The sequence below is a fragment of the Girardinichthys multiradiatus genome, chromosome 12 (assembly GCF_021462225.1).
Source record: "Girardinichthys multiradiatus isolate DD_20200921_A chromosome 12, DD_fGirMul_XY1, whole genome shotgun sequence".
NCBI lineage: Eukaryota > Metazoa > Chordata > Actinopteri > Cyprinodontiformes > Goodeidae > Girardinichthys > Girardinichthys multiradiatus.
Window position 1 is genome coordinate 14,609,456 of NC_061805.1, and position 24,802 is coordinate 14,634,257.

Consider the following 24,802-nt stretch of genomic DNA (forward strand, 5'->3'; position numbering starts at 1 on the left):
ATAAGCAAAAAACTAAACAAAAGGAATAAACTAATCTGGAAACATCTCATGAACACAGAGGAACTAACTGAATATGGCAAGACCATATAGAACATAATAAACAACAAGGAAATGGTGAGAACACAAACCAAAACCTAACACCCAAGGACCATGAAACTTGGATTTTTAATAATAGATGTACTGTGGCCACTGGAACATGAAGACCTTTAGACAAGGTCTTGGTGCTCTTTTTATTAATATTTGAGCAGCTACAATTCAAAGCCACAGCCTGTCACTGAGTGGTTTGTTTTAGACATGACCAGCTACTTGCTACAGCTGCAGAGAACTGCTGTTGAACTGACGAAAACAGCTACTCTCAATTAATCAGAGTAATTAGGATCCTTTGAAACAACGTGGACTGTTCACGATGGTGTAGTACGTTGAATTTTCCACAAACTCACAATTTGCAGCAGGTATAAATAATTTTCAGACAAGTCCAACAGGCATTATTTCTTTATCTTGCAGAAATCTAAGGCACATTGTCATGTCATGCCTGACACACATATATATCTTGCAGTAAGTAGAAACATGTTTAAAGATTTTTTTGAATCTAATTCTGCCAGGAGTATGAATAATTTTGGGCTGAACTGTTAATAGCTGAATCTATTAATAAGACCAAAGAAAATGGCAGACACTTTTTCTCAACATCATTTCCAAATCAAGATTTTTTTTCTGCTTATTTATCAGAGTATTGTTGTTAATTTTCCTGATTAGTATTTGTATTGTCATCCACTTTCTCCAGTTTGCGTTCAGACAAACTGCACTTTACACTGAAATTTGCCCGATGGTCGGGTTAAAAAACTCCACTGAAAATAAGGAGAAAAAGCAGCCTATCAGACCAAAAAATATGAACTGGCTTTCAAAAACACAATAATTCACTGCTCAGAACCACTTTTAAAATTACTGGAATGTCTGGTTCCAGTGACGCAAAATATAAACAAATGAAAGGTGACACAAGCGTTTTGGAGCATACTGTACACTGGTGTTAAATAAAATGTCATTCAGACGTTTACATACCCTGATTATCGACATGAATGTCATCATTATTTGGGGGGTTTGGGGATGCATTTGAATCCCTTCCCAGAGTGGAATAATAAAACGACATCTAACTTTTGTAAATATTTAAATTCAATCCACAGGTTCAACTTTGTATAGGCAGGCTAAAAATGTCTAATATTTGGATAAATGTCACTTAAGAAGTTGCAGAAAAATCACATGCTTCTTGAAGTCATCAACAAGCAACACAATTCTGTGTGCAGAGAATTACGGTAGAGTTCATTTAAATTAGTTGGTTACTTTTCTTTTTTTTTTTTACTTTTTGGTCATAATTGCCTGGAAAAAATAAAAGTAAAAAAAATAAAAGAAATTAGTTGGTTTCCTGGAACATATCCAGCTTTTAAGCAATGTCCACACATTTTTACCAGGGTTGAGGTCAGGGTCAGACCAGAACTTTTATGTCAGCCTGCTTTATTTACTCCAAAACCAGTTATGCTGGTATGTTCATTTGTAGGGTTGAGCATCGTTTGAATTTGAACGATTCCAGTTCTGATTGAGATTTTTAGTTTCAATTCCGGTTCCAAGCGATTCTCGATTCCAATTCTTTTAAGAGGCAGGGTCAAAAAAGGACATGGTTTTAAATGAACTAGCTAAGCAGAGCTCTTTCTGGATGAATAAGTCTGAACTTCTCGATAAATTTTAATTCTATGAATCTTTTACTTCTTACTCTTGAGTTTTTAATTGCTCAATGTTGGCATTCGATGTATTTTATTGTTTTACTTACTTGATTGTGACTGCAGTGCGGTGCTAGGCTAAGTGTCAGAGCTGGAGGAAGACGCAATGGAGGATGGCCGGCACAACGCGTCAAATTGGGGCACTCTGTTACTTCTACACTATGAATCCGCAGGCGTTTAATCATGATGGTCGTGCACCCTTCTTTGCATGATATAATCTTATTGCATTATTGCATTGTTGCACTAAGCCGACTGGTCATTACTTTTTTAAAGTTAAGCCACACTTGATCACACACTGTCCATGGTTGCGCACACTCTTATTGTGGATTGATCTTCGTTGGTGTTTATGGGCTTCTTCTTCTGGTCGGCGGACTGGGCATCTAAACTAGGAATCTAAATTTTTAAATTAGAATGAATCTGAGAGAAGCGGATTGGTGGTCCCGGTTACAATCAATTCTCGGGACTTGTCATTCGTCGTTGTCCTGTTTGAACAGCTTGCTGTGTTTAAGTTTCACTGATCTGATCCAAACTATCACCTCTAAAAATAGGCACATGGTATTAATGCTTAAGGCTATCTGGAAACTGGACGATGCTGGAAGAACAATAGGCTTCATATTTCACATGAAACAAGTTTTAAATCGTTGTGGATTGAGAGGGTGCCGACCAAGAAAGATAATCAAGAAAATAAAAATTTTCTAGCTAGATTGAAATTTGCAGCAACCCACATGAACAACTGAAATGCTTTCTGGAAAAAAAGTATGGTCAGACAAGGATTGAGCTATGCCACGGTGGCAAGAAGTTTGATCAGGATGGGTCAATGTGAGGCTTTCAGACCTTGGAACACTGTACCCTCTGTCAGGCTTGGTGGTGGTAGCATCATGCTGGAGGGCTGTTCTAGTACATGATGCACTAGTAAACAATAATATATATGGATCCTACCAAATTCTGCAAACCTCACCTCAAATCAAGGGCTAGATGCTTGAAACTTTGATGTTCTAGTAGGACAGTAATCCCAAACGCACATTAAAATTTATAATGAAGGCTAACATTAGGCTTTCGGAATAGCAATGACATCAACCCTTATAAAAATGTTTGGATTAGGCTAAAAATCCATGTCTTTGCCACGAAACCAACCGATATAGTTGAGTTGTACCATTTCTGTAAGAAGAGTGTTCAAATATTCAGCTAAAATTCATCACAGGCCTGTTAATGCCTTCAAAAAAGGATGTTGTTTATTTTGAACTGGTATCTATGAGAGAAAATCCACAATAAATTCAAACTTGTGGACTCAAAGCCAGATATTAATGACATTCATACTGACATCCATGGTCTGTAAGCTTTCAACCGAACCTGTATTTATTGTTAAAGATAAAAAGTGTTGCTCTAGCTAGCTCTTGTTGGAATTTCCAGTCGTTATTATTTTGTAGGCATGACAGCGTCCTAAAAGGTAGTTCCATAATGTCATCCTCCTGACTGATAGTAACCAAAGGCGAGGCTTTTCTCAGAGCCAATATAACAGCAATAAAACAATGTTTGCTCTTAACAGAAGTCAGAAGGTTGAACAGGGTGGCTTCTTGAAGCAAATAATAAAGTAAGTTCAACTTTGTCAGTCTCCACAACCCCTGAACAACCTAACCACTGCATGGAGGATAAGAGGTTAACATATGTTAGAAAACAAATCAGTGTGTAATGCCATTCTTTAATCACACTACAAAGCCAGGCCTCAGCTGTCAGTCATTTGTCAACCCTGACAGGAAATCAAAGCCCACATGAAGTCTTCAGAAATGAACGTCATGTTTTATCGGTCAGAGCAAACTCTGCTTTTGTGCTGAGCTGGCCAACACCTTTAAAATTCTGATGCTCTTTGAAACTTTGCCAAATCTTTATGTCTGAACATTACAGCTTTTTTTCTCCTACTGCTTCCTTTGCACAGGACACTGAGGAGAGGTCTTACTTTCCTTGAGAGAATTAATATTCATGTTTGTTTGCTGAAGCACTGCATAGAAAAACACTCTCAGAATATTACCCACACATTCAGTCAACAGACATGTGCACTGACTCAGTGTGACTCTATATATAGCCAACCTTTTGAAAACTGACATTATATGATCAACCAATGTTAAATGTACTGCACTCTCATTACATCGTATTGGAGAGTATGTTCCAGAATCTGAATTTAACAATATAGTAAGATTAGACTGTATGGAATGGACTGGACCAATTTAAAATGTATGTGAATCTATGTAGTTGGACATGCATTGACCTTGTTTATCTTAACATGTTGCTTTCTTGTGTCAGACATATAAACCGTCATTCTTAAACACAAGCGTAGTGTAAAAGAACTAAGCCTGATTCCACTCAGAACTATATTACTTGGCAAAAAGTATTCATACACCTTTAAAAGTTTTAGCATTTGTCATGTTACAGCCAGAAACCTCAATGTGTGGCGTGGTTGTCAACATTTATTACAAACAAACATTTAATGTGTGCCATGCATTTGTACTCACCTTATGCCCTTTTTTGTCTAATACCTCTAAATAAAATATATCGCCTTGAGAAGTAATCAAATTTCTGGTGTGTAATTTAAATCCAGTATAAATGCGACTGATCTACGGAGGCATCAGAGGTTTGTTAGAGGACATTAGTGAAGGAGGAGCACCAAGAAGACCAAGGGACACAGCAGACAGCAGACAGACTTCTGTCAGAGCCAATATAACAGCAATAAAACAATGTTTGCTCTTAACAGAAGTCAGAATGTTGAACAGGGTGGCTTCTTGAAGCAAATAATAAAGTAAGTTCAACTTTGTCAGTCTCCACAACCCCTGAACAACCTAACCACTTCATGGAGGATAAGAGGTTAACATATGTTAGAGAACAAATCAGTATGTAATGCCATTCTTTAATCACACTACAAAGCCAGGCCTCAGCTGTCAGTCATTTGTCAACCCTGACAGGAAATCAAAGCCCACATGAAGTCTTCAGAAATGAACGTCATGTTTTATCGGTCAGAGCAAACTCTGCTTTTGTGCTGAGCTGGCCAACACCTTTAAAATTCTGATGCTCTTTGAAACTTTGCCAAATCTTTATGTCTGAACATTACAGCTTTTTTTCTCCTACTGCTTCCTTTGCACAGGACACTGAGGAGAGGTCTTACTTTCCTTGAGAGAATTAATATTCATGTTTGTTTGCTGAAGCACTGCATAGAAAAACACTCTCAGAATATTACCCACACATTCAGTCAACAGACATGTGCACTGACTCAGTGTGACTCTATATATAGCCAACCTTTTGAAAACTGACATTATATGATCAACCAATGTTAAATGTACTGCACTCTCATTACATCGTATTGGAGAGTATGTTCCAGAATCTGAATTTAACAATATAGTAAGATTAGACTGTATGGAATGGACTGGACCAATTTAAAATGTATGTGGATCTACAGGGGTTGGACAATGAAACTGAAACACCTGTCATTTTAGTGTGGGAGGTTTCATGGCTAAATTGGACCAGCCTGGTAGCCAGTCTTCATTGATTGCACATTGCACCAGTAAGGGCAGAGTGTGAAGGTTCAATTAGCAGGGTAAGAGCACAGTTTTGCTCAAAATATTGAAATGCACACAACATTATGGGTGGTGAATTTAGGGAGTAAACATGTACAAATAGTGATTCGTTTTTTAAAGAAAACAAAATTATTTCATAGAATTTGATTATAGTAGATAAAATTGTGAAAGTATGGAGGATATAGAAGGGTAGAATACAATGTAATGTGTAAGTATGTCTATTTGTATATATACATATAGGTAAGATATATTTATTTATTTAATTTGTAGAATTAAACATATATATATATAAATAGATAGACCGACACAAACCACACTCCATACCAGTAAGTGGCGGTAATGCTACTAAACGTTTGTTGCCAACCGCCAATAAAACCAACAAGAAGAAGAAGAACATTATGGGTGACATACCAGAGTTCAAAAGAGGACAAATTGTTGGTGCACGTCTTGCTGGCGCATCTGTGACCAAGACAGCAAGTCTTTGTGATGTATCAAGAGCCACGGTATCAAGGGTAATGTCAGCATACCACCAAGAAGGACAAACCACATCCAACAGGATTAACTGTGGATGCAAGAAGAAGCTGTCTGAAAGGGATGTTCGGGTGCTAACCCGGATTGTATCCAAAAAAACATAAAACCACAGCTGCCCAAATCACGGCAGAATTAAATGTGCACCTCAACTCTCCTGTTTCCACCAGAACTGTCCATCGGGAGCTCCACAGGGTCAATATACAAGGCCGGGCTGCTATAGCCAAAGCTTTGGTCACTCATGCCAATGCCAAACGTCGGTTTCAATTGTGCAAGGAGCGCAAATCTTGGGCTGTGGACAATGTGAAACATATATTGTTCTCTGATGGGTCCACCTTTACTGTTTTCCCCACATCCGGGAGAGTTACGGTGTGGAGAAGCCCCAAAGAAGCGTACCACCCAGACTGTTGCTTGCCCAGAGTGAAACATGGGGGTGGATCAGTGATGGTTTGGGCTGCCATATCATGGCATTCCCTTGGCCCAATACTTGTGCTAGATGGGTGCATCACAGCCAAGGACTACCGAACCATTCTTGAGGACCATGTGCATCCTAAGGTTCAAACATTGTATCCTGAAGGTGGTGCCGTGTATCAGGATGACAATGCACCAATACACACAGCAAGACTGGTGAAAGATTGGTTTGATGAACATGAAAGTGAAGTTGAACATCTCCCATGGCCTGCACAGTCACCGGATCTAAATATTATTGAGCCACTTTGGGGTGTTTTGGAGGAGCGAGTCAGGAAACGTTTTCCTCCACCAGTATCACGTAGTGACCTGGCCACTATCCTGCAAGAAGAATGGCTTAAAATCCCTCTGACCATTGTGCAGGACTTGTATATGTCATTTCCAAGATGAATTGACGCTGTATTGGCCGCAAAAGGAGGTCCTACACCATACTAATAAATTATTGTGGTCTAAAACCAGGTGTTTCAGTTTCATTGTCCAACCCCAGTATATAGTTGGACATGCATTGACCTGATCAAATTTCTTGTGTGTAATTTAAATCCAGTATAAATGCGACTGATCTGTGGAGGCATCAGAGGTTTGTTAGATAGATAGATAATGTCCTCTATCTATCTATCTATCTATCTATCTATCTATCTATCTATCTATCTATCTATCTATCTATCTATCTATCTATCTATCTATCTATCTATCTATCTATCTATCTATCTATCTATCTATCTATCTATCTATCTATCTATCTATCTATCTATCTATCTATCTAAATAGATTTTTCTTCAGCTTTTACTTTGTAAGAAGGCGGACGTTGTGCCTGTGTGTGTGTGTGTGTGTGTGTGTGTGTGTGTGTGTGTGTGTGCTGCCTCTGTGGTGCCTGGGCTGCAGAGAATATGCATACGCTCAGATTTAAGAGGGGGAGGTTTGCAGCTGCCCGGGACTCGCTCGTTGTGGAGTAGCATTTATCTGCCAGGAATGGTGAAAAATGTTCATCAAGACTGATTTAAGCACCAGTTTTCTTGTGAACAGAGCGACACAGAGCGGTCCTTTCTTCCAGGGTGTTTCGTCGGCTTGAGTTGGTGAAGTTTAAGACGCAGTTTCCTACAAGTAAGGAGCGTAGATTTCATCGCGTGCGAGACGTGTTGGGATAAAGGGACTACAGAAAACTGCTCTGGCTTAGTTTCTTCGGACCTGATTAGCTTAGGTAAGATACAACAAAATCTTCTAAGCGGAATAAAACCCAAGCTTTAAAAAACTTAGATTTCACAATTTAAAAACCGACTTTGATTCTTTTTTTCGCCCTGAGTTGGGGTCCACATTCTTTTGGTCCATCGCTGAAGTTTGGCTGAGATATGCGCAAACTAGTTTGCTAAAAGTCGATAGCTCGACGCAGCAGGGCTTCATTAACGGAGCACACTTTAAAGCCTGGATAAACAGCTTTTGTTGTTGTTTTTTTTTTCTGTAAGTTTCCCTGTATCCAATCTCAGCTTATGATTCTTCCTTATTTCTCTGACCAACTCTGGCTGTTTCACAGCTGCCCGCCACCAAGGTGAGCTGCTAGTTTTATTCCCTCGCTCTTTGATTCGGCTTCATTTCACTGTTTACCTGTTGAAGGGGCCAGCCATTGTTTGCCGCGGTTCAACGGTAATGCTATTAATTATTTGCTAAAAAACAAAGGGTTCGAGAAAGAATACGACCCCCGAGATAGTAAGTAAATGTGTTTTTATTAAATATTAGCATTGGACTTAATTATTTTGTTTAAAAAGTATGCCCTGCCTTTTAAATGTTTGTTTTGCCTTTAAAAGGCACTATCAGTGGGTTGTAGCCACACCAGAACCTCTCCCATGCTTGTAAATGAAATGGTAACTTTTATTCCTGCTTATTATGACCACTGAGGCGCCTTTTACACAATTAAATGAGTTTTGTAGATCTACAAAAAGCGACCAGCTAGTTTTATTCTCTTCTTATCCTCAGGCATTAATGGTAAATCTGCACAGAATTCACCACAGGAGGCTGCCTCCTTAAAATGTCAGTGGATGGTTCTTGTTGAGCAGTTTAACATCTGTAATGAAGGCTGGGCTTGATGTTATGTAAAGCTCCAAGTGTGGTGTTACTAAAGAAAAGGGAGGTTAGGGTGGTTTGGAGAGGCAGCATGTCTACAAGGAGTTAATCAATGGGGGAAAAGTTTTTTTTTTTTTTTTTTTTACATGTAATTAGTAATGAGGAATAGTTTTGGCCTTGCTGCACGTACACATTTAAATTAAACATTTTTACAGGTGTATCCATCATAGTCATGTTCCAACCTTTTTAATATTTAATTTGTTTACCTTCCACCTCATTCAGTTTTATTTTAGGCTTTCAGAAATATGTCTATATTTCATCATGACCAAATTGTCTCAGCTCCCTTGCAGTTCTTAAAAAGGGTGTGAGTGGCAAACCAAATGGCAGAGTGTCAGATGACTTGAAGGCGATTGTTTCTGTATTCATGTATAAGCACATGACACCTGATTGGCTGCCATGGCATGCTGCTGGTGGACTCCTGATTGTGTGGCTGTCTGGGGTAAAAACAAAACAAAAAAAAAACAGGAAGGTGTGTGTTTTTGTGAAAACAGTAGCCTCGAGGGGGGGAAATAGTCCGATGCTCTTGCGTCCACTGGGCTGCAGCCATGTGCAGACCGGCCTGGTGCTAGCTACAAGTGCAGACTGAAGTGAAAAAGGGTGGGGAGGCAGGGGTACAGAGTTGGGGAGCTGAGGAATTTTTATGCATGGGTGGCAGTGAATGGTAATTATGGTGTGGGCTGTGTGATGGGTTAGGCCTGTAACCTTTGTCTTTGTATAATGAGACCAGCTAAATGTGTCATGCATGTTCTAATCAGTTTAGTCTAACCCCTTTTTCTTTTGGCGAATGTCCAGGGACATACTTTCATTGCCTCAGATGGTGAGACAACATAAAGATATCTTATGAAATGTTTAATGATCTACCCGTGCCTTGCTCTTAGCACTTATGCACAATGAAAACATAAAACAGCAGAACTCAGGTTTTCACAGGTTTAAGATCATGTCTTCAAGCACTGAAATAAAGACTGCTAATCCCATGATCATATTTGATTTGAAAGCAGTTAGGGCTTTGAAAACAATTAAAGTTTAAATGTTTTTTTGTTAAGTCCCAGGACACGTTGGCATTGCTGGTAAAAAGAAAGCAGAGAATGCTGCTAAGAAAGGACAGGTTACCACATGTCAGATCCCTGTCTTGGGTCTCAAACTCCTTACAGAGAGAATTTCCAGTTTCTATAGGTAAATGGTAATTCTTGGTAGGGATAGATACCGAATTCTGTATTTTTATTGGTACCGGCCGAATTCTTTCAGTACTACAGAGTACACGGTACAATGTTTCGGTACCTAAATGCATCGTTGTGACACTGAGGGAGTGGAAGAATAGGCGATTTTCCATGCCGGAGATGAACACAGCATTGCACGGACAAGAGTGTAATGGCGCCAGTAGCCGCTGCTACAGTCCACCAAGCATGGCTGATGGAAAGCGCTCAAAAGTATGGCTCCACTTTTCAAATACGATGCAGATTACGCTCGCTGCAATATTTGTGACGCGAAGTACAACGCTAGCAGCGGGAATTCTTTTAATCTGAGGGATTGCCTGGTTAAACACAAGATTTCAAGAGTGCACAATTTTCATCGGCCTCAGATCTAAGGCTACAACTCCTGCCTTCAGCACGCCTGCATCCGTTAGCGAATCATCGTCTACAGCCAGAAACATGGGAGAAGAAATGTTTGAAACAACTACGATGTTATAATACAAACAGCTGGATGTTTTTGGATATATTCAACGAAGTTTATATATTTAGAAATAAATATGTTAAATTGAAAAAAGAAATTAAACGAATTAATATTTTTACAACATAAACCCACACAAAAGTACCAAAAACTGGTACTGTTGAGTACCAATACCGATTCCTAGGTACCGGGTATTGGTACCATATTGGTTCAAATGCCAAAGGTACCCATCCCTAATTTAATTCAATTCAGTTTTATTTATATAGCGCCTATTCACAACACATGTCGTCTCAAGGCACTTTACAACAGCCAGGTCCATACATTCCAATTAATCCTAACCATTGAATAGTGCAGTCAGATTCAGTTATTTATTCAAACTGGATAAAAAGTTTTTCTGTCTAAGGAAACCCAGCAGATTGCATCCAGTCAGTGACTTGCAGCATTCCCTCCTCCCTAATTCTAATTCTCGGTTCATGCTTATTTATTAAAAGGTGAAAGAGCCATTATCATGTCATTTTTGCAATATGAACATTTATGTGAAAAGTTTACATTGTTGTGCTTTTAGTAACACAACTCATTGTATTATATTTCTACCACATGAAGTTCAGTGTGTTATTTTTTTAAATGCATTACTTTATACCCATTAAAGATAGATTTAAATTGTTTAAGTAATTAATCAATTCTCTACAAATTAAGTAAATGTTAATCTGATGTTATAAATAATTGTACCTGGACCTGTGTGTATCAAAATATGTATATATTGTTTTATGCCAAAATATATGAATATTGCAATTATACATATTTCATTGTCTTTTGAGGCTTTTGATATTTGTATAGATTTAAATGTTAACAAATATTTAAGGTGTTCTACACCTGCCAATGTTCAGGTCTAAAAGCACAAAGTCTTCTTGGGTCATGATGAGTATTTTCTAGGAATGCTAGTAAGTCTACATGTTTGGCTTGTACTTCCATCGGAAGGGAATATGTCTAAATATTTTGTCATGCCCTTAAAGAATCTACTTCCTCCTACTTTAAATATTTAGAACTGATGTGGTGACGGAGGCCAGTGAAGCTGCGGCTCGGTCATCTTTGTGGTTCCTCTTGTGTGGGAGTAGAAACGCTTTTCTTGGAGCAGTACCAAACATTGACTCACAGCTTACAGAGCAGTGATGAGCAAGCTTCTTTATCCCCTTTGGACCCCCCTCCTTGACCCAGCTCAGCTGCTCGAACACTAGGCGATTCTTGGAAAGTGAAATTGAATTGGTTTTGAGGGGGAACACAATGAGTGTTTCAGAGAGGAACATTCATAAAAGCTATTATTTCTAAAAGGAAACCACAGCTGCTTCTCTACGGGGACTTTATGTGCAAACGTCAATCCAAAATGCGTGTTTTTTTCCCCCCTAGACATGATCCTGTTGTAAAGAATTTGTTGAATTTTGTTTATTTTGTTCCCATTGATTGGCTCTAATCTCAGACTTGAGTTTCTTAGAAATCTCGTGTGACCAAAAGGTTGTAGTGAGTAATTTTTAGTGTGGTGGTGACTGATCTGTCAGCATGGAAATAATGACCTGCCACCTCTTGTTTCACTCTCTCTTTACTCAATAGGCTGGATATCTCTTTTCTTAATTATTTGTTTAAAAGAGTTTTTAAGGAGAATTAGGGGTTTATGCATGTCAGTTTTGGCGACGTGTTAAGCTCTGTGGACAGATGCTGCAGAAGTGATGATTTAAGCAGATGTGGCTTGATGGGGTCCCCCATGTGAGAGTCTTCCTGAGTGGACCAGGAATCCTTTAACCCTTAAGCAACACAAGTTCAAGACCGATTACCAAAGCCATCCTGGATTTCGTTATCTTTCCAAAACTATCTGAACAAATTTTGTTTGCTGCAGTTTCTTGTCTGGGTTTTGTACCTTCAGTGAAATTGGCAAACGAACAGAATATTATATTCCTTTTTGGGGGTAAGGAAATCCCCTTATTGACAAAAATATTTGCTGTCTTTACAATAACAGAGCAGGCATAGACTGATATGATAACCATGAGTAAAAAGTCTACAGAATCACAGTATTTACACCAAACTTAAAAAGAAATGTTTACCATGATTTCATGATTTAATACACAGTTAGCTGCTTAACACCACACATGCTGTTTGTAGGAATGAATGTGAGAACCATAAGGTAGATTTAAAACAAAGTGTTTATTCATTTGTCCCAGATGTCTGTGATGGCAGACTGTCCCACCTTCACAAAAACAGGTTCTGCTCTAAAGATAAAAAGAAAAAACGCACACGTTATCAAAAAGGGGACCTCACTAGAGCCGTTACATTAAGTAGTGAATCTGTGCTGGTAAGTGGTATGCAAACACTAGTCACATTTTGAAACCTAAAAACATGCATTGATGACCTCATGGAGCCAACGCTGGAAGGTTTGTTCAGACAATACCAGTTTTTATCACAGGATGACTAATGGTTATTACGATAATTTTTCACAATGCCCATTACAATAGTAATGAGGAATAGTTTTGGCCTGGCTGCACGTACACATTTAAAGTACAATAGCTGCGTCTCCCTAGTTGCTCATAGCGAATCAGCTATGTTTGTAAAAACCGTGCTGACTTTGAGAGTGATGGTCAGCAGATTGTTTACTCTTCACACCTTGACCTGTGTTTTTGGAGATGAGAAAAGTTTCCCAACAGTCAAATTTTCCTTTGGAAGCCTGTAACCTAGGGCTTCATAGCCTTTTTTTGAGCCTTCTGATTAGCAGTGTGCAGCAGTAGCTAGAGGACAGGCTGGGTGGTATTATTGTATGCTCTACATCCAAAGACAACTCGGGTCAGTCCTGCACTTTCTTTGGCACCTCATTAAAAGGACTTTTTACCAGGGTAGAAGCATAAGGAAAACAGTTTAGTTTTGAGGCCGCAGATTTTAATAGCCTTGGTTTGGGTTCCGGTTACTGGTTCATGTTTTACATAGAGTTCATATTACTGGGATATTTCAGCTGTGATCCTGGAAGGAATTGTATCTCCATGGTTCAGTGTCCTTCAGCAGTATAAAACTAAATGTCTTGCTTTGATAATCTTCCATCCTTGGTTTTGCTATTTTATTTTCTTCACAGGTCTTGACACTAATTCATTTTCTTCCATTTTAATTTGTTTTGCAGTGTTGTGCTGTGAATGACGTGCAGCTAATGCCCCAGGCATCTGAATGGAGTTTCAGTCGTGGAAAAGCCAACAGTTGTAGCTCCCTCAGCAGGATGCTGATGAGGCCAAGTGTACTTCTGTTTCTGACTTTCTTCACCCAGGTTTTAAGGACCCATTGTCGGCCTGCTAACACAGATGAAGGTAAGTTTGCCTTATTTTTGTGCTCCCATTGTCCAAGTTAAAGCATTAAACTAGTTAGGACTGACTTATCTTTGCTGTCGCCTTGAGGAGGCAGTCCATTGATAAGCACAGCTTTGTTCTCGCTAGAGGAATGTAATCCCAACACGCCTCAGCCTTTGCAGAAGTCTGTTCTTTGTAGCGTCTGACTTCACTCACCACCCCTGTCTACTTTGGCCTGATGTGTGTTTTTGATTTAAATGCCCTTCACTGTGCTAGTTGTAGCACAACTTTCTTATCTTTGGTGTCACATTAAATGAACACAGGACTTATTCTGAGCTTATTGGGAATTGGTTCACAAGCAAACTAACGAGCTGAGTTTATATCTGATGGGTTTTTTTTTTGTCCTCGTTAATAAAATTACTGTAAAGAATTTAGCCTCATCGGCCTGGTCCAGGAGTTGAGCTTTAAAAAGGGGAAGGAGGCGGTGTAATCAAATCCATTTAAAATGTGTTTCTTGGAAACTGTCCAGGAGTGTAATAGCTGCCTGGGCTTGTGGGTAGATGGGCCTGGATGTTTATGCTCTGCACTCGGAAGTGGAAACCAGCAAAAGAATATGATAAAGTTCAGCATTACAATTGAAGTCATTAAGAAAGAGGGTCTCTCGTGGGCTCTAGGTCTTAAAATAAACTTGGCGTGGCTGTGTTGAAGGCAGCAGTGGGACAGGGAGGAGTAAATGACTCCCATCTGTAGCCTGAGGGCAGCTCCACTACCTAGCAGCCCCTGCTTCATAATGAAAAGGTATTTGTTGTCACTAAGAGGAGTTAACTGCCAAGGAACTATAAATTAGCGTTTTTTTTAAAGAAAGGATGCTACTTTAAACCTTCCCTTATTCTCAAGGATAGGTTTTCTGAGAGGAACATTTGTCTTCTGAGGTAAGCCATAAATTTTCACCCGAGTGGGGGAAGTCTTATGCTCTCAATCACCAAATGGCCAGGTACTATCTATGTCTATGCTTTTTCTTCCACTCCCCCTCTGACATCTTGCTTGGGAATCCTTCACTTTCCCCCCCGCCTCCCTGCTGGGTGACGGATGGCTTCAGCTGTCGACGAACAATCACAGCAGAGGCATTTGGTTGAGTTACTTTTGTCTTAGCTGGAGAAACAAAATGCATATGTGGAAACGCTCTTGTTTTATGCAAGTTGCTTTGTTTGTGTTGTTTGCCATTTTTGTTGTGTGATGTTCCCAGAAGAAAAGAACAAATTCTGATCGAGTTAAACAAATTCTGTTCATTGACGTTCTTGTGGGGGGAGCAGCCATTCACACAAGTCCAGACCTCCTAAACTTTCTCGCCGTGTTTGTGAAAACCTCATCTCATCTCCAAGCTCTCCAAGAGAGTTTGACTATTTTTCCCAGACAGAAACTTAGGAACATATCTTTGCTGATTTTCATGTACATGGTAAAATGATATAATCTGTATTACATTTACTCTTTTCTAGTTTAGATCTATTCACCTCTATCCAGTGAAAAACCTAGAAAAAAAACATGAAATGTTTTCTTTTTTTTTCTTCACCTACAAAACATCAAAACCTTGTCTAAGTACAGCTTAATATAGAAAAATACTAGCATCTTGGTGCAATAACTCCAAATCTTATCCAGCTCTTTCTTTTAGAGGTGCTCCAAGAAATTAACTGAAGGCAGGAATTGATTGGCCATGGACAACTTATATCTAATAAATAAATTTAGCGTACATAAACGCTACCATAAAATACTGACAACACTTTTCAGTTTATATGCTGTTACTTAGTGAAGAAAACTCAAAGCTACCTAACAGAAGTCACAGGAGGGATGCAGATGCTAGAAACTATGTTTGCAGTTTGTTGAGGCTGTGAAAGCAAAAAGCAGATAACAGGACGGCTAACCGAAGCGCTGCAGAGTTGCTTGGTTTTATTCTTGTGAGCTTTCACCTTCTGTCATGAAACATGAAGGATTTAAAAAAAAGTGTGCAGCCTTTTAGAAATCTGAAAGTCAGCATCATTTTGTCTTGGTGTTAAAACAGTAAAACTACAGCTGCATGATATTACGAAAATATCAATAGATTAAGAATAATTTCAAAGGGTTATCGTCTTTCTGCTTTGGGTTCATATCAAACAAAGACCCCAGATAATGAGTAGTTTGTGCAGCTACTGGGGGTGTCACAAAATATACTCCAGTATATTTAGCACGGGACATAAATAATTAGCTAGGATTTGTTGCTGTCCAAGCAGTTCTTAGTATTATGCACAATGATATTGCCATGTATTGTGTAGCTCTAATTAAACCCAGTTTTTAGGCAACTCCTCTGTCACACATGAGGTCCCCTCCACTTCTATATAAAAAAAAGCAATTATTGACTGCTCAAGTCATGAAGGCTTGGAAAAAATATTTTGGATGCTGTTCTAATATGTACAAGTATTATGGTCCTTTTAATAAAAATCAGAATTGACCGATATCTGTGTCATCAGGTCAAAGCTTTTCAAAAAAAGTGAGATTGGATCTGCCACGAAATTCTGATCAGTACACCTTTCATTTTACACTCTTTACATCTTGGCTACCATTTTTACTTTTTAGTTAGTTTATGTACTTTTTAAGATTTTGTTTTATTTAAACTCTTGTCAAAAACTAAACTCTCACTACTACTACATGAATTAAAATAAGCAGACAAAAAGCTAAAAGTGTTGCACCCAGCAGATAGTTACAGCTAACTTATCCCACAAACGTTTTCCAATGTTTGGAAAGATAAAATAGTCACTTGATGCTCTGAGGTTCTAACAAAAAGCATTCTTACTGCTGAGAGTTGAACCTTACAGTGATATAACAGGCTGTAGAAATTGGTGGTCTTGGTTTTACTACGTTTGTCCATTAAAGACGTCACGTCAAAGCTAAATGTGGTTGAGCTCATTTGAATGACACAGTAACTCTTGTAGCTCCCAAGTGCTAATCCTTGCCGATTGTCTGTGGCTCATTTAAGAATGAAAAGGTCTTCCACTGGAGTGCTTTGACCAAGAGCACTCTCTCTCTGAATTTTTGGGTGATTGCTATCGCGCTTTGTTTCAGTTTTTCTGCTTCCTGTTGGTGCCCGCTTTTGTGGTATCAGTCCTCCTTTGCACATCACCCTGTCTTCCCCCTGAGCTAGTCCTATCTGCAAAAAAAGGTTGTAATAACATCGTTTTCCAATGTACCATTTACAGTGTGTCAACCAGCTTGGTTTTCCTAAAATCAGCCAACACTCCGATGAGGGCAGGAAATCCCAGAAGTGATTCACGCGGCATATTGCTTCCTATGTTACAGCCAGAGAAAGTTCAACTGACAGGTGCCGACATCTCTTTTTAGTTGATCCTCCAGTGATAGACCCCACTCCCCCATGTTTACACTTTCTGTGCTCCAGAATTCTTTGCAAGGTTTTTGTGATTAGTTTGATTGGAAATGATGTCCGTAAATTTTAACAGATGGTTGATTTTAGGCGGGTCGTTTTTGAAATTAGTCTTAAATCCATTTTAATCTGATCAGAGTTCCAGCAAGAATAACTGAGACGTAACATCTGCAGTTCAGATGAAGTATGAACCCTTGCCTATTATCTTTTGAAAAGTTCAAAATAGCTTTTTTTTTGTTTGTGATTAAAACATGGTAAACATGATCGCCGAAACGTAGCCAGGAAATTTTAGCCAAACATTTTGGTTAAAATTTAATGCATTTTGTTATAGTTTGCTCTTGTTTTAAGACAACTGTATCTTAAGACCAAATGGTTCTCATTTTAATGAAGTAAGAAGCCAGTTTAACAATTTTATGGCTGTTTTATGACACCTGGAGTTAAGATTAGCAGCTGGGAAGTTGAAACTGTCTTATCAGTGGTGTCTCCATTTAGTGAACACAAGACAAAATAAACCTGACAGCTGTCACAAACGACATGCAGACTGTGTGTTTATGGTTATGCCCAGGTCACTTATGCTATTTCAACCCATTCTGACTTCATGCTTCATCTGAAATTGGTCGACGCAATCCTGAGCTTTCTGGGAAACCTGAAACTGTCCATAGAAACCTTTGTTTAATCCTCCACTCAAATTATGGCTGTGAGATGAAAGCCATTTGAGACTTGAACCTCCTTTTTTGTTTTTGGTTTTGATCCTTAGTTTTGGCACCAAATTCAATATTTACAAAAAGAAATTTGCACATGAAGAATGTTCCATACAACATGGAAACAAGTGTATGCTGGAGCATGTTCTAGGCCAGTGAAATTTGAGAAAAAACGCAGATGTTTTGTCTTTTTTTACTGGTGAAGTTTCTCTGACATTTTAAGCTGGAAATCCGACTTTATGTGGCAATCCTGATGAACTTTCCTTTTAGAGGATCCTAAACACATACCTATGATTGGAATGTACCAGTTTATATAAATAGTTGATGTACAGGGGTTGGACAATGAAACTGAAACACCTGGTTTTAGACCACAATCATTTATTAGTATGGTGTAGGGCCTCCTTTTGCGGCCAATACAGCGTCAATTCGTCTTGGGAAAGACATTTACAAGTCCTGCACAGTGGTCAGAGGGATTTTAAGCCATTCTTCTTGCAGGATAGTGGCCAGGTCACTACGTGATACTGGTGGAGGAAAACGTTTCCTGACTCGCTCCTCCAAAGTGGCTGAATAATATTTAGATCTGGTGACTGTGCAGGCCATGGGAGATGTTCAACTTCACTTTCATGTTCATCAAACCAATCTTTCACCAGTCTTGCTGTGTGTATTGGTGCATTGTCATCCTGATACACGGCACCGCCTTCAGGATACAATGTTTGAACCATTGGATGCACAAGGTCCTCAAGAATGGTTCGGTAGTCCTTGGCAGTGACGCGCCCATCTAGCACAAGTATTGGGCCAAGGGAATGCCATGATATGGCAGCCCAAACCATCACTGATCCACCCCCATGCTTCACTCTGGGCATGCAACAGTCTGGGTGGTACGTTTCTTTGGGGCTTCTCCACACCGTAACTCCCGGATGTGGGGAAAACAGTAAAGGTGGACTCATCAGAGAACAATACATGTTTCACATTGTCCACAGCCCAAGATTTGCGCTTCTTGCACCATTGAAACCAATGTTTGGCATTGGCATGAGTGACCAAAGGTTTGGCTATAGCAGCCCAGCCGTGTATATTGACCCTGTGGAGCTCCTGATGGACAGTTCTGGTGGAAACAGGAGAGTTGAGGTACACATTTAATTCTGCCGGGATTTGGGCCGCCGTGGTTTTATGTTTTTTGGATACAATCCGGGTTAGCACCCGAACATCCCTTTCAGACAGCTTCCACTTGCGTCCACAGTTAATCCTGTTGGATGTGGTTTGTCCTTCTTGGTGGTTTGCTGACATTACCCTGGATACCGTGGCTCTTGATACATCACAAAGACTTGCTGTCTTGGTCACAGATGCGCCAGCAAGACGTGCACCAACAATTTGTCCTCTTTTGAATTCTGGTATGTCCCCCATAATGTTGTGTGCATTTCAATATTTTGAGCAAAACTGTGCTCTTACCCTGCTAATTGAACCTTCACACTCTGCTCTTACTGGTGCAATGTGCAATCAATGAAGACTGGCTACCAGGCTGGTCCAATTTAGCCATGAAACCTCCCACACTAAAATGACAGGTGTTTCAGTTTCATTGCCCAACCCCTGTAGGTTTAATATGTGACTGGAAGCTCCCGATTATGTTTTATTTTTAGTGTTTTATTAGCATTCAATTAATTCACCAATGGCTACCTTGTGTTAAGGTTTATGGTCTGCTTTCAAATCTTTAATTTGTCTGCTTTATTGCACCAGACAAAAAATTGAAAAATAAGAACCTTTTCATTTATTTTTTGTTGATTTCTCTTTTTTTTTTTTTTCTTTAAACAAGTGTCCTTTTGTGTTACTAAGCTAGATAGGTGGATAGAAAGCTGTTAGCTACTCTGTTTTTTCCTTACAGTTTCTGAATTGATTTTGGTTTTGAATATATAAAAAATGTGGATGTCTTTGTTGTTCTGAAGAACTGAGAAAGAGTTGGATTACTGTAAAAGAAACATATTCTGCCTCTTTTCTACATGATCTTTATGGCATTTCTATTGTGTGTGTTCGGTTAGAAAACCAGAGGGAACAGACACCAGTTTTGCCACACTTCTATTCTCTTGCTTTTATTGCAGGTGATTTTAGCCATTGCATGACTTCCCCTTTCTGTAAGATCTACATGTTTTAAGAGATGTGATTAATAACTCTTGGAGGATATATTACTGTGTGAGCAGTCATGCAGTAATTAGACCAGAGCTTAAACAAATATGCACAGCAAACCACCTGTGACCTTACTCAATAACCTTGGCTAGTCTTCTCCAGACAGATATATTTTGTTTAAACATACTACTTTTAGGCAAATATGACCTCCATTTGTTTTTCCCTAAATTTGCACCGACATTGTTTTTAAGAATTCAGATTAAAAAATGCTGTAATATCTATTCATGGCAGTAAGTGGCAACGGCATCGACAACGACATCAAAATTCAAAAGAAGCTGCTGAGTGTGGCTCAATGCTCTGGTTCATCACAGCCCACGAATAACACAAATTGCCAAATTTTAGGATTCTCAGTTGAATTGTGACAAGTTCTTGAAATCTTAACTGATTCGTATTTCCTTCTTAGTCAGTTCTTGCAATTCTTGAGCCATCTGGAATCTGTGGCACAAGCCTTGAGCTATTCAAAATTTTGGTGCCGAACTACAGAATCCAAAAACAAATAGTTAATTCTTAACAAATATAAACAGGTCATTCTTAGGCATCGCAACTGATTCCTAATTGATTTGTAACTCAATTAAGGATTGGAGAAGGATTGTCTTGACCGCTCAAGGCCAATGTACCCCCAAAAACTCCCCAAATCTCTCTTCTGCTCTTGGAAGAAAATGAAAAGATAGGGAAAGTAATTAATAATAAGAAAAAAAATAAATAAATATATATATATATATATATATATATATATATATATATATATATATATATATATAATATAATGTAATGTTTTTTTAAATACATAAGAAATATGACGCACAGTAAAATTTAGTTATTACATTTTATGTCAAAAAACAAGCACATTTTATTGGCATAAACAGTCACTTAAAGCTTTTAAATTTCTGAATATCAACAGTCATCATTCAAATAACATTCACTGCTGCTAGTCCCTCATCACTTTTTAATAGAACTTGTCAAGAATCGTAACATTCAAATTCGTACCTGATTCTTAGATACATTCAGCATATTGTAAACTGATTCCTAAATTTGGTGCTGTATGCTTAATAGATTCTTGGAAATTGTACTGAATTCTTGACAATATTTGTGCGAATCACACCCAATCTCACGATTTATCTATTGTACCTGTGTCGTAACTGAATCTTAGTGCGTTACATGTTGGATCAGAAAATTTCCAAAATTCCAAGAATCTTAACGAATCCTAAAATGGTACATAGGAGCAATTCTTGATGATTCGTAATATTCGTGAACTGTGGGAATTAGTGGCTTCAGGGATGCTAGGCGAAAGATTCCTCCAAAATATTTATAACTCATGTTGTCATTTCCTCTGTTTGCCCTTTTCTCTCAGGCAGTAACTTTTCAGCTTTCATTTAAAGCTTTTTGGAAACAGAGGGAGGACAAAACTAGATGGATGTGGAAAAGCCTATTAAAACAGCTCCACCTGTTTACTAGCACAGAAAGCAATATTGACCACTCCCAAAGTGAGCTCTGCATCAATGTTTATTAATGATCCCATTTTATAATGATTTTTCTATCTACATGAATACACCAAACATAATCTTCACTTTGAAAAACCTCCTTAAAACTTTGTTTTTGCAACCAAAATATCTGTTTACATGTAGGATGGGGGGTGCAAACACATCTAGAAAATCTCCGTTTTCCTAAATATCCTTGTTAGTATGGATGGAACCTAAACTGATAGGAAAAACCCCTGATTGGCACTTTACTCTCAAGTTCTTGCATGTTCCTTATCTGCCTGTAAGCCACAACAGCTGTTACTGATTGGCTTTACAACAGTCAAACCCTTCTTATAATTTCTGACCAGCTATTTGCTTGTCTCCACTGGTGTTTTTGAACAGCTGTTGTTTGCAAAGTCTTTGAGGTTGGAAGGCCTCTTTGCCATCACCCTAATCTTCTGCTCCCTTCACAAATTCTGTATTGGACTCAAGTCAGGATTCTTGGTGAACCAGTCCAAAACATTAACATTACTCCCAGTCAGAAGACGTACGTTGGTCTAATTAAAAGATAAATGTAACACTTAAATCTGCCAGGGCTGTAATATTTGGCTTAACTGCAAATATTACGGTATGTTATATTTTAGCCCTTTTATTACATGTACTGTATGTCTGCTTAGAGATAATGCCGATATTAACAAGAACCTCAAGAGATTTTCATTGTCCCTCTTTTAAAATGGAGATAAAGATAAAGAAGCTGAATAAATTTATTTTGAGCTGAGATTCCCCCCAGCAAATCTGCATCAGTGCCTAAGAATAAGTTGTTTTCAGGCCCCTCAGGATGATGGTTATTTTGTTTAGGATTGTTGTTTGAGTGGATAATGATTTTCGACATGCAAATTTGATATAAATTGTAATCCCAGAAATAGGAATAAATGTTGCCTCTTCTTCCTTCCCTACTCTGGTTTTAGTTTTGTGGAGAAAGTTGATCCTTCCCCCCCGGCCCCCTTTTCCTGCTGGGATTAAAGGCCTGTCAGACATATGTGATCCAGGAAATACCTTTACTAGGCCCAAGTGGGGTCACCATAGCAACTGGCACTAGAACCTGCCACTGCATGCCTGCTCTTACTTGCTCCTGTGCACATGCTCACTGGGTTGCTCTTCTTGCTCCCTCTTCCCCTGTATTGTTTGAAGCCCTTTGTTGTCATGGTGGGAGGGATTAGCCAGGTTTGCGGATGTTTTTCTGTATACATGTGCTCTCTGTTTCTGATCAGGAGGAAGAGTGTTGCAGAAAAATCACACGATGTCCTTTGGAAAGGGTTCAGAGCAATTTCATGCTGAAGGATTGTTTACGACTACAGTATTTGATTATCTGATTCGATTTTTGTGGTGATGCTTAAGGGGCTGTGGAGGTAATGTGGAAAAAGGATGTACCTTAGTGCGGCCTTAGGGCACCTTAGAGATTCTTTGTGGTTGAAACAGAGGGGTGAAGTGAGTTTCTTCCAACAAAATGTTGTTGGTTGATGTCAACAATTTTTTTTTGTTTTCTTTATTTTACCAAACAATAGTTTGATATGGTAAATAATACTTTATGGGAGTGGTTTTATTCAGAGTATCCTGAGGTAAAGATGCATACTAAAGCAATAATCTTCAGCAAGTTGCTCAGTGATGCTCTTTACCTTTGTTACAAGACAAACGACACCGCTGTGATGGACAATGTGTCCGCATAATTGGGTTATCCCTCCTTCTAGCGGTCTACTTTGTCATTTAGAACAAGGGGGGCTCAGGTGTCTCTCTTCGTGACATCTTTCCTCTTTTCATTCCCGTAATTGAATTTCTCCTCTCTTCTACGAGGAGCTCCTTTTTTGCTTGAATATGGAGCCTTGACTAACTTGAGATCTGATTTAATTATGTGGACAGGTTCCACAAAAGTGGTAAATACAGATAAGTAAAGTATTATGGTATTCATTTTGGGCCATGTTTGAAGATAGAAGCCCTACTTGATTTGCATTGGAGATAAACTTGTGTGACAGGACAATTGGGTTCTGTCACACGCTCATTTTTTAACAGAATACACACCATGTTTTAAAGTCCTTTAGCAGGTGTTATAACTGAATATCATCAGTGCAGCTAGTAACCATGTTGTGCTTCCAATGTAGTCACTGTGGAAGCAGAGCTGTTCACCCTGTATCCTGGGAAGCGCTTGGATTTGAGTTGCTCTCCCAAGGACTCGCCCCACACCGTTAACTGGACAAAAGACCATGTTGCTGTTGTGGACGGAGAACACACACGCATTCGCAACGGCCAGCTGGAGATTGAGGCGGTGGAGCCGACCGACTCTGGCTTATATGCGTGCACCACCTTTGGCAACCACAGTCTCTACTTCAACGTCACAGGTAAACTTGTGAACACGGGCGTTTTTAGGCTCGTCAAACTCTCCAACTGGCCAGAAGCTTCCTCACTGTGCTCACTTTATTGTACAATTTGTGTCAAAATGTTAAAGGACAAATCAGAACGCTTTTCTGAGTTTTCTGTTGTGCAGTTAGACTTTTTCTTTCTTTTATAGAGGTGCAACGAAACAAGCTTACTCTTTCAATGAAAGAGCACAAATCAATCCGTTTTTAATGAACTCATAAGAACAGTTTATTTCAAGCTCACCTAGAGCTCTTTGTGAAATCTAAATTTAGACATTTATACAACATTAAACACTATTTATGGGAAGTAGTGTTTACTTTCCTACATTACTTTTACAGATTGAAAATCATCTGCACTTGGTTACATCGATTGTACTCCAGTTTGTTTGTCATCCACTTTACAAGCTAAGCCTTAATAAGTGTAAACATGCAATCTTTCAACTAGAGATGCATCGATCAGTCTTTTCCTGGCTGATACTGATTTCTGTTTTTTAGTATTTGACCTGTTGAATCCATCTGTTAAATGGGTTGATCTCTACATTTTAACTTCCTCTTAAACTTATTAGTTGTTTCTGTTCTTTAGTTGATGCTTTGGCCTCATCTGAAGATGATGATGATGAGGAAGAATCTTCATCAGAGGAAAATAAACTGTTGACCAGTGAAAAGCTGATGCGTAAGTGTTTGTATATCTGCACTTTACCAAACCCAGTGCGACAAATGGTGGATACTGACTCACCCAGTATGGTCTTCTGAGTAACGGTTATGGCTGCTGGGTGATTTCAGAGCTTTATAAGTCAATTATAGGCATGCTGTGTGTGTGGGTCACAGTTTGGGTGAATGATTTCATTCTGAATCAGAGGATCTCTGCTGCCCTAATGACAACTTTTACGTGATTAATGTCCCTGTGGTGATTAATCGTGGTTAATCTTAGATACCCCCCAATTTGTCTCTAGTGTTAAGACTCTCTGGCCTCATCGTATTGCTACTTGCCCACAAAGAATCTAGCAGCTGCCAAGCAGGGGAAGGATGTCGACCCAGAGTTTGTTCCCCCACTTATCTTCCAGTGAAACTTAAACATCATAGCTTCACTTTACTGACAGTTTCCCTTCGGTTTTATCTTTTTATAGAGCTGTCAGCAATCTATGGAAGTGTAGATGGTCCACAATCCCCCGTCAGAAAGAAGTAGAATTGATCGCTACAAAATGATGTCATTGAGATATC

The 24,802-nt window shown here is 39.0% G+C and overlaps 1 protein-coding gene and 1 long non-coding RNA gene across 5 annotated transcripts in view; one reads left to right on the forward strand and one right to left on the reverse strand.

The window, feature by feature from the left end:
• The window catches only part of LOC124877370, a 57,490-nt gene that overhangs the window by 15,821 nt on the left and 16,867 nt on the right, over positions 1 to 24,802 (reverse strand). The window lies entirely within an intron of this gene.
• fgfr1a (fibroblast growth factor receptor 1a) overlaps positions 7,216 to 24,802 on the forward strand; it is a 40,450-nt gene continuing 22,863 nt past the window's right edge. For 2 of the 4 annotated variants that reach the window (XM_047380489.1, XM_047380490.1), the window contains exons 1-4: positions 7,216 to 7,526; positions 13,266 to 13,446; positions 23,327 to 23,563; positions 24,165 to 24,254. In XM_047380489.1, the coding sequence (XP_047236445.1) occupies positions 13,293 to 13,446; positions 23,327 to 23,563; positions 24,165 to 24,254 (481 nt within the window). In that variant the 5' untranslated portion in view covers positions 7,216 to 7,526; positions 13,266 to 13,292. The remainder of the gene's footprint in view (positions 7,527 to 13,265; positions 13,447 to 23,326; positions 23,564 to 24,164; positions 24,255 to 24,802) is intronic. The other 2 variants (XM_047380492.1, XM_047380491.1) reach the window with 2 other exon arrangements.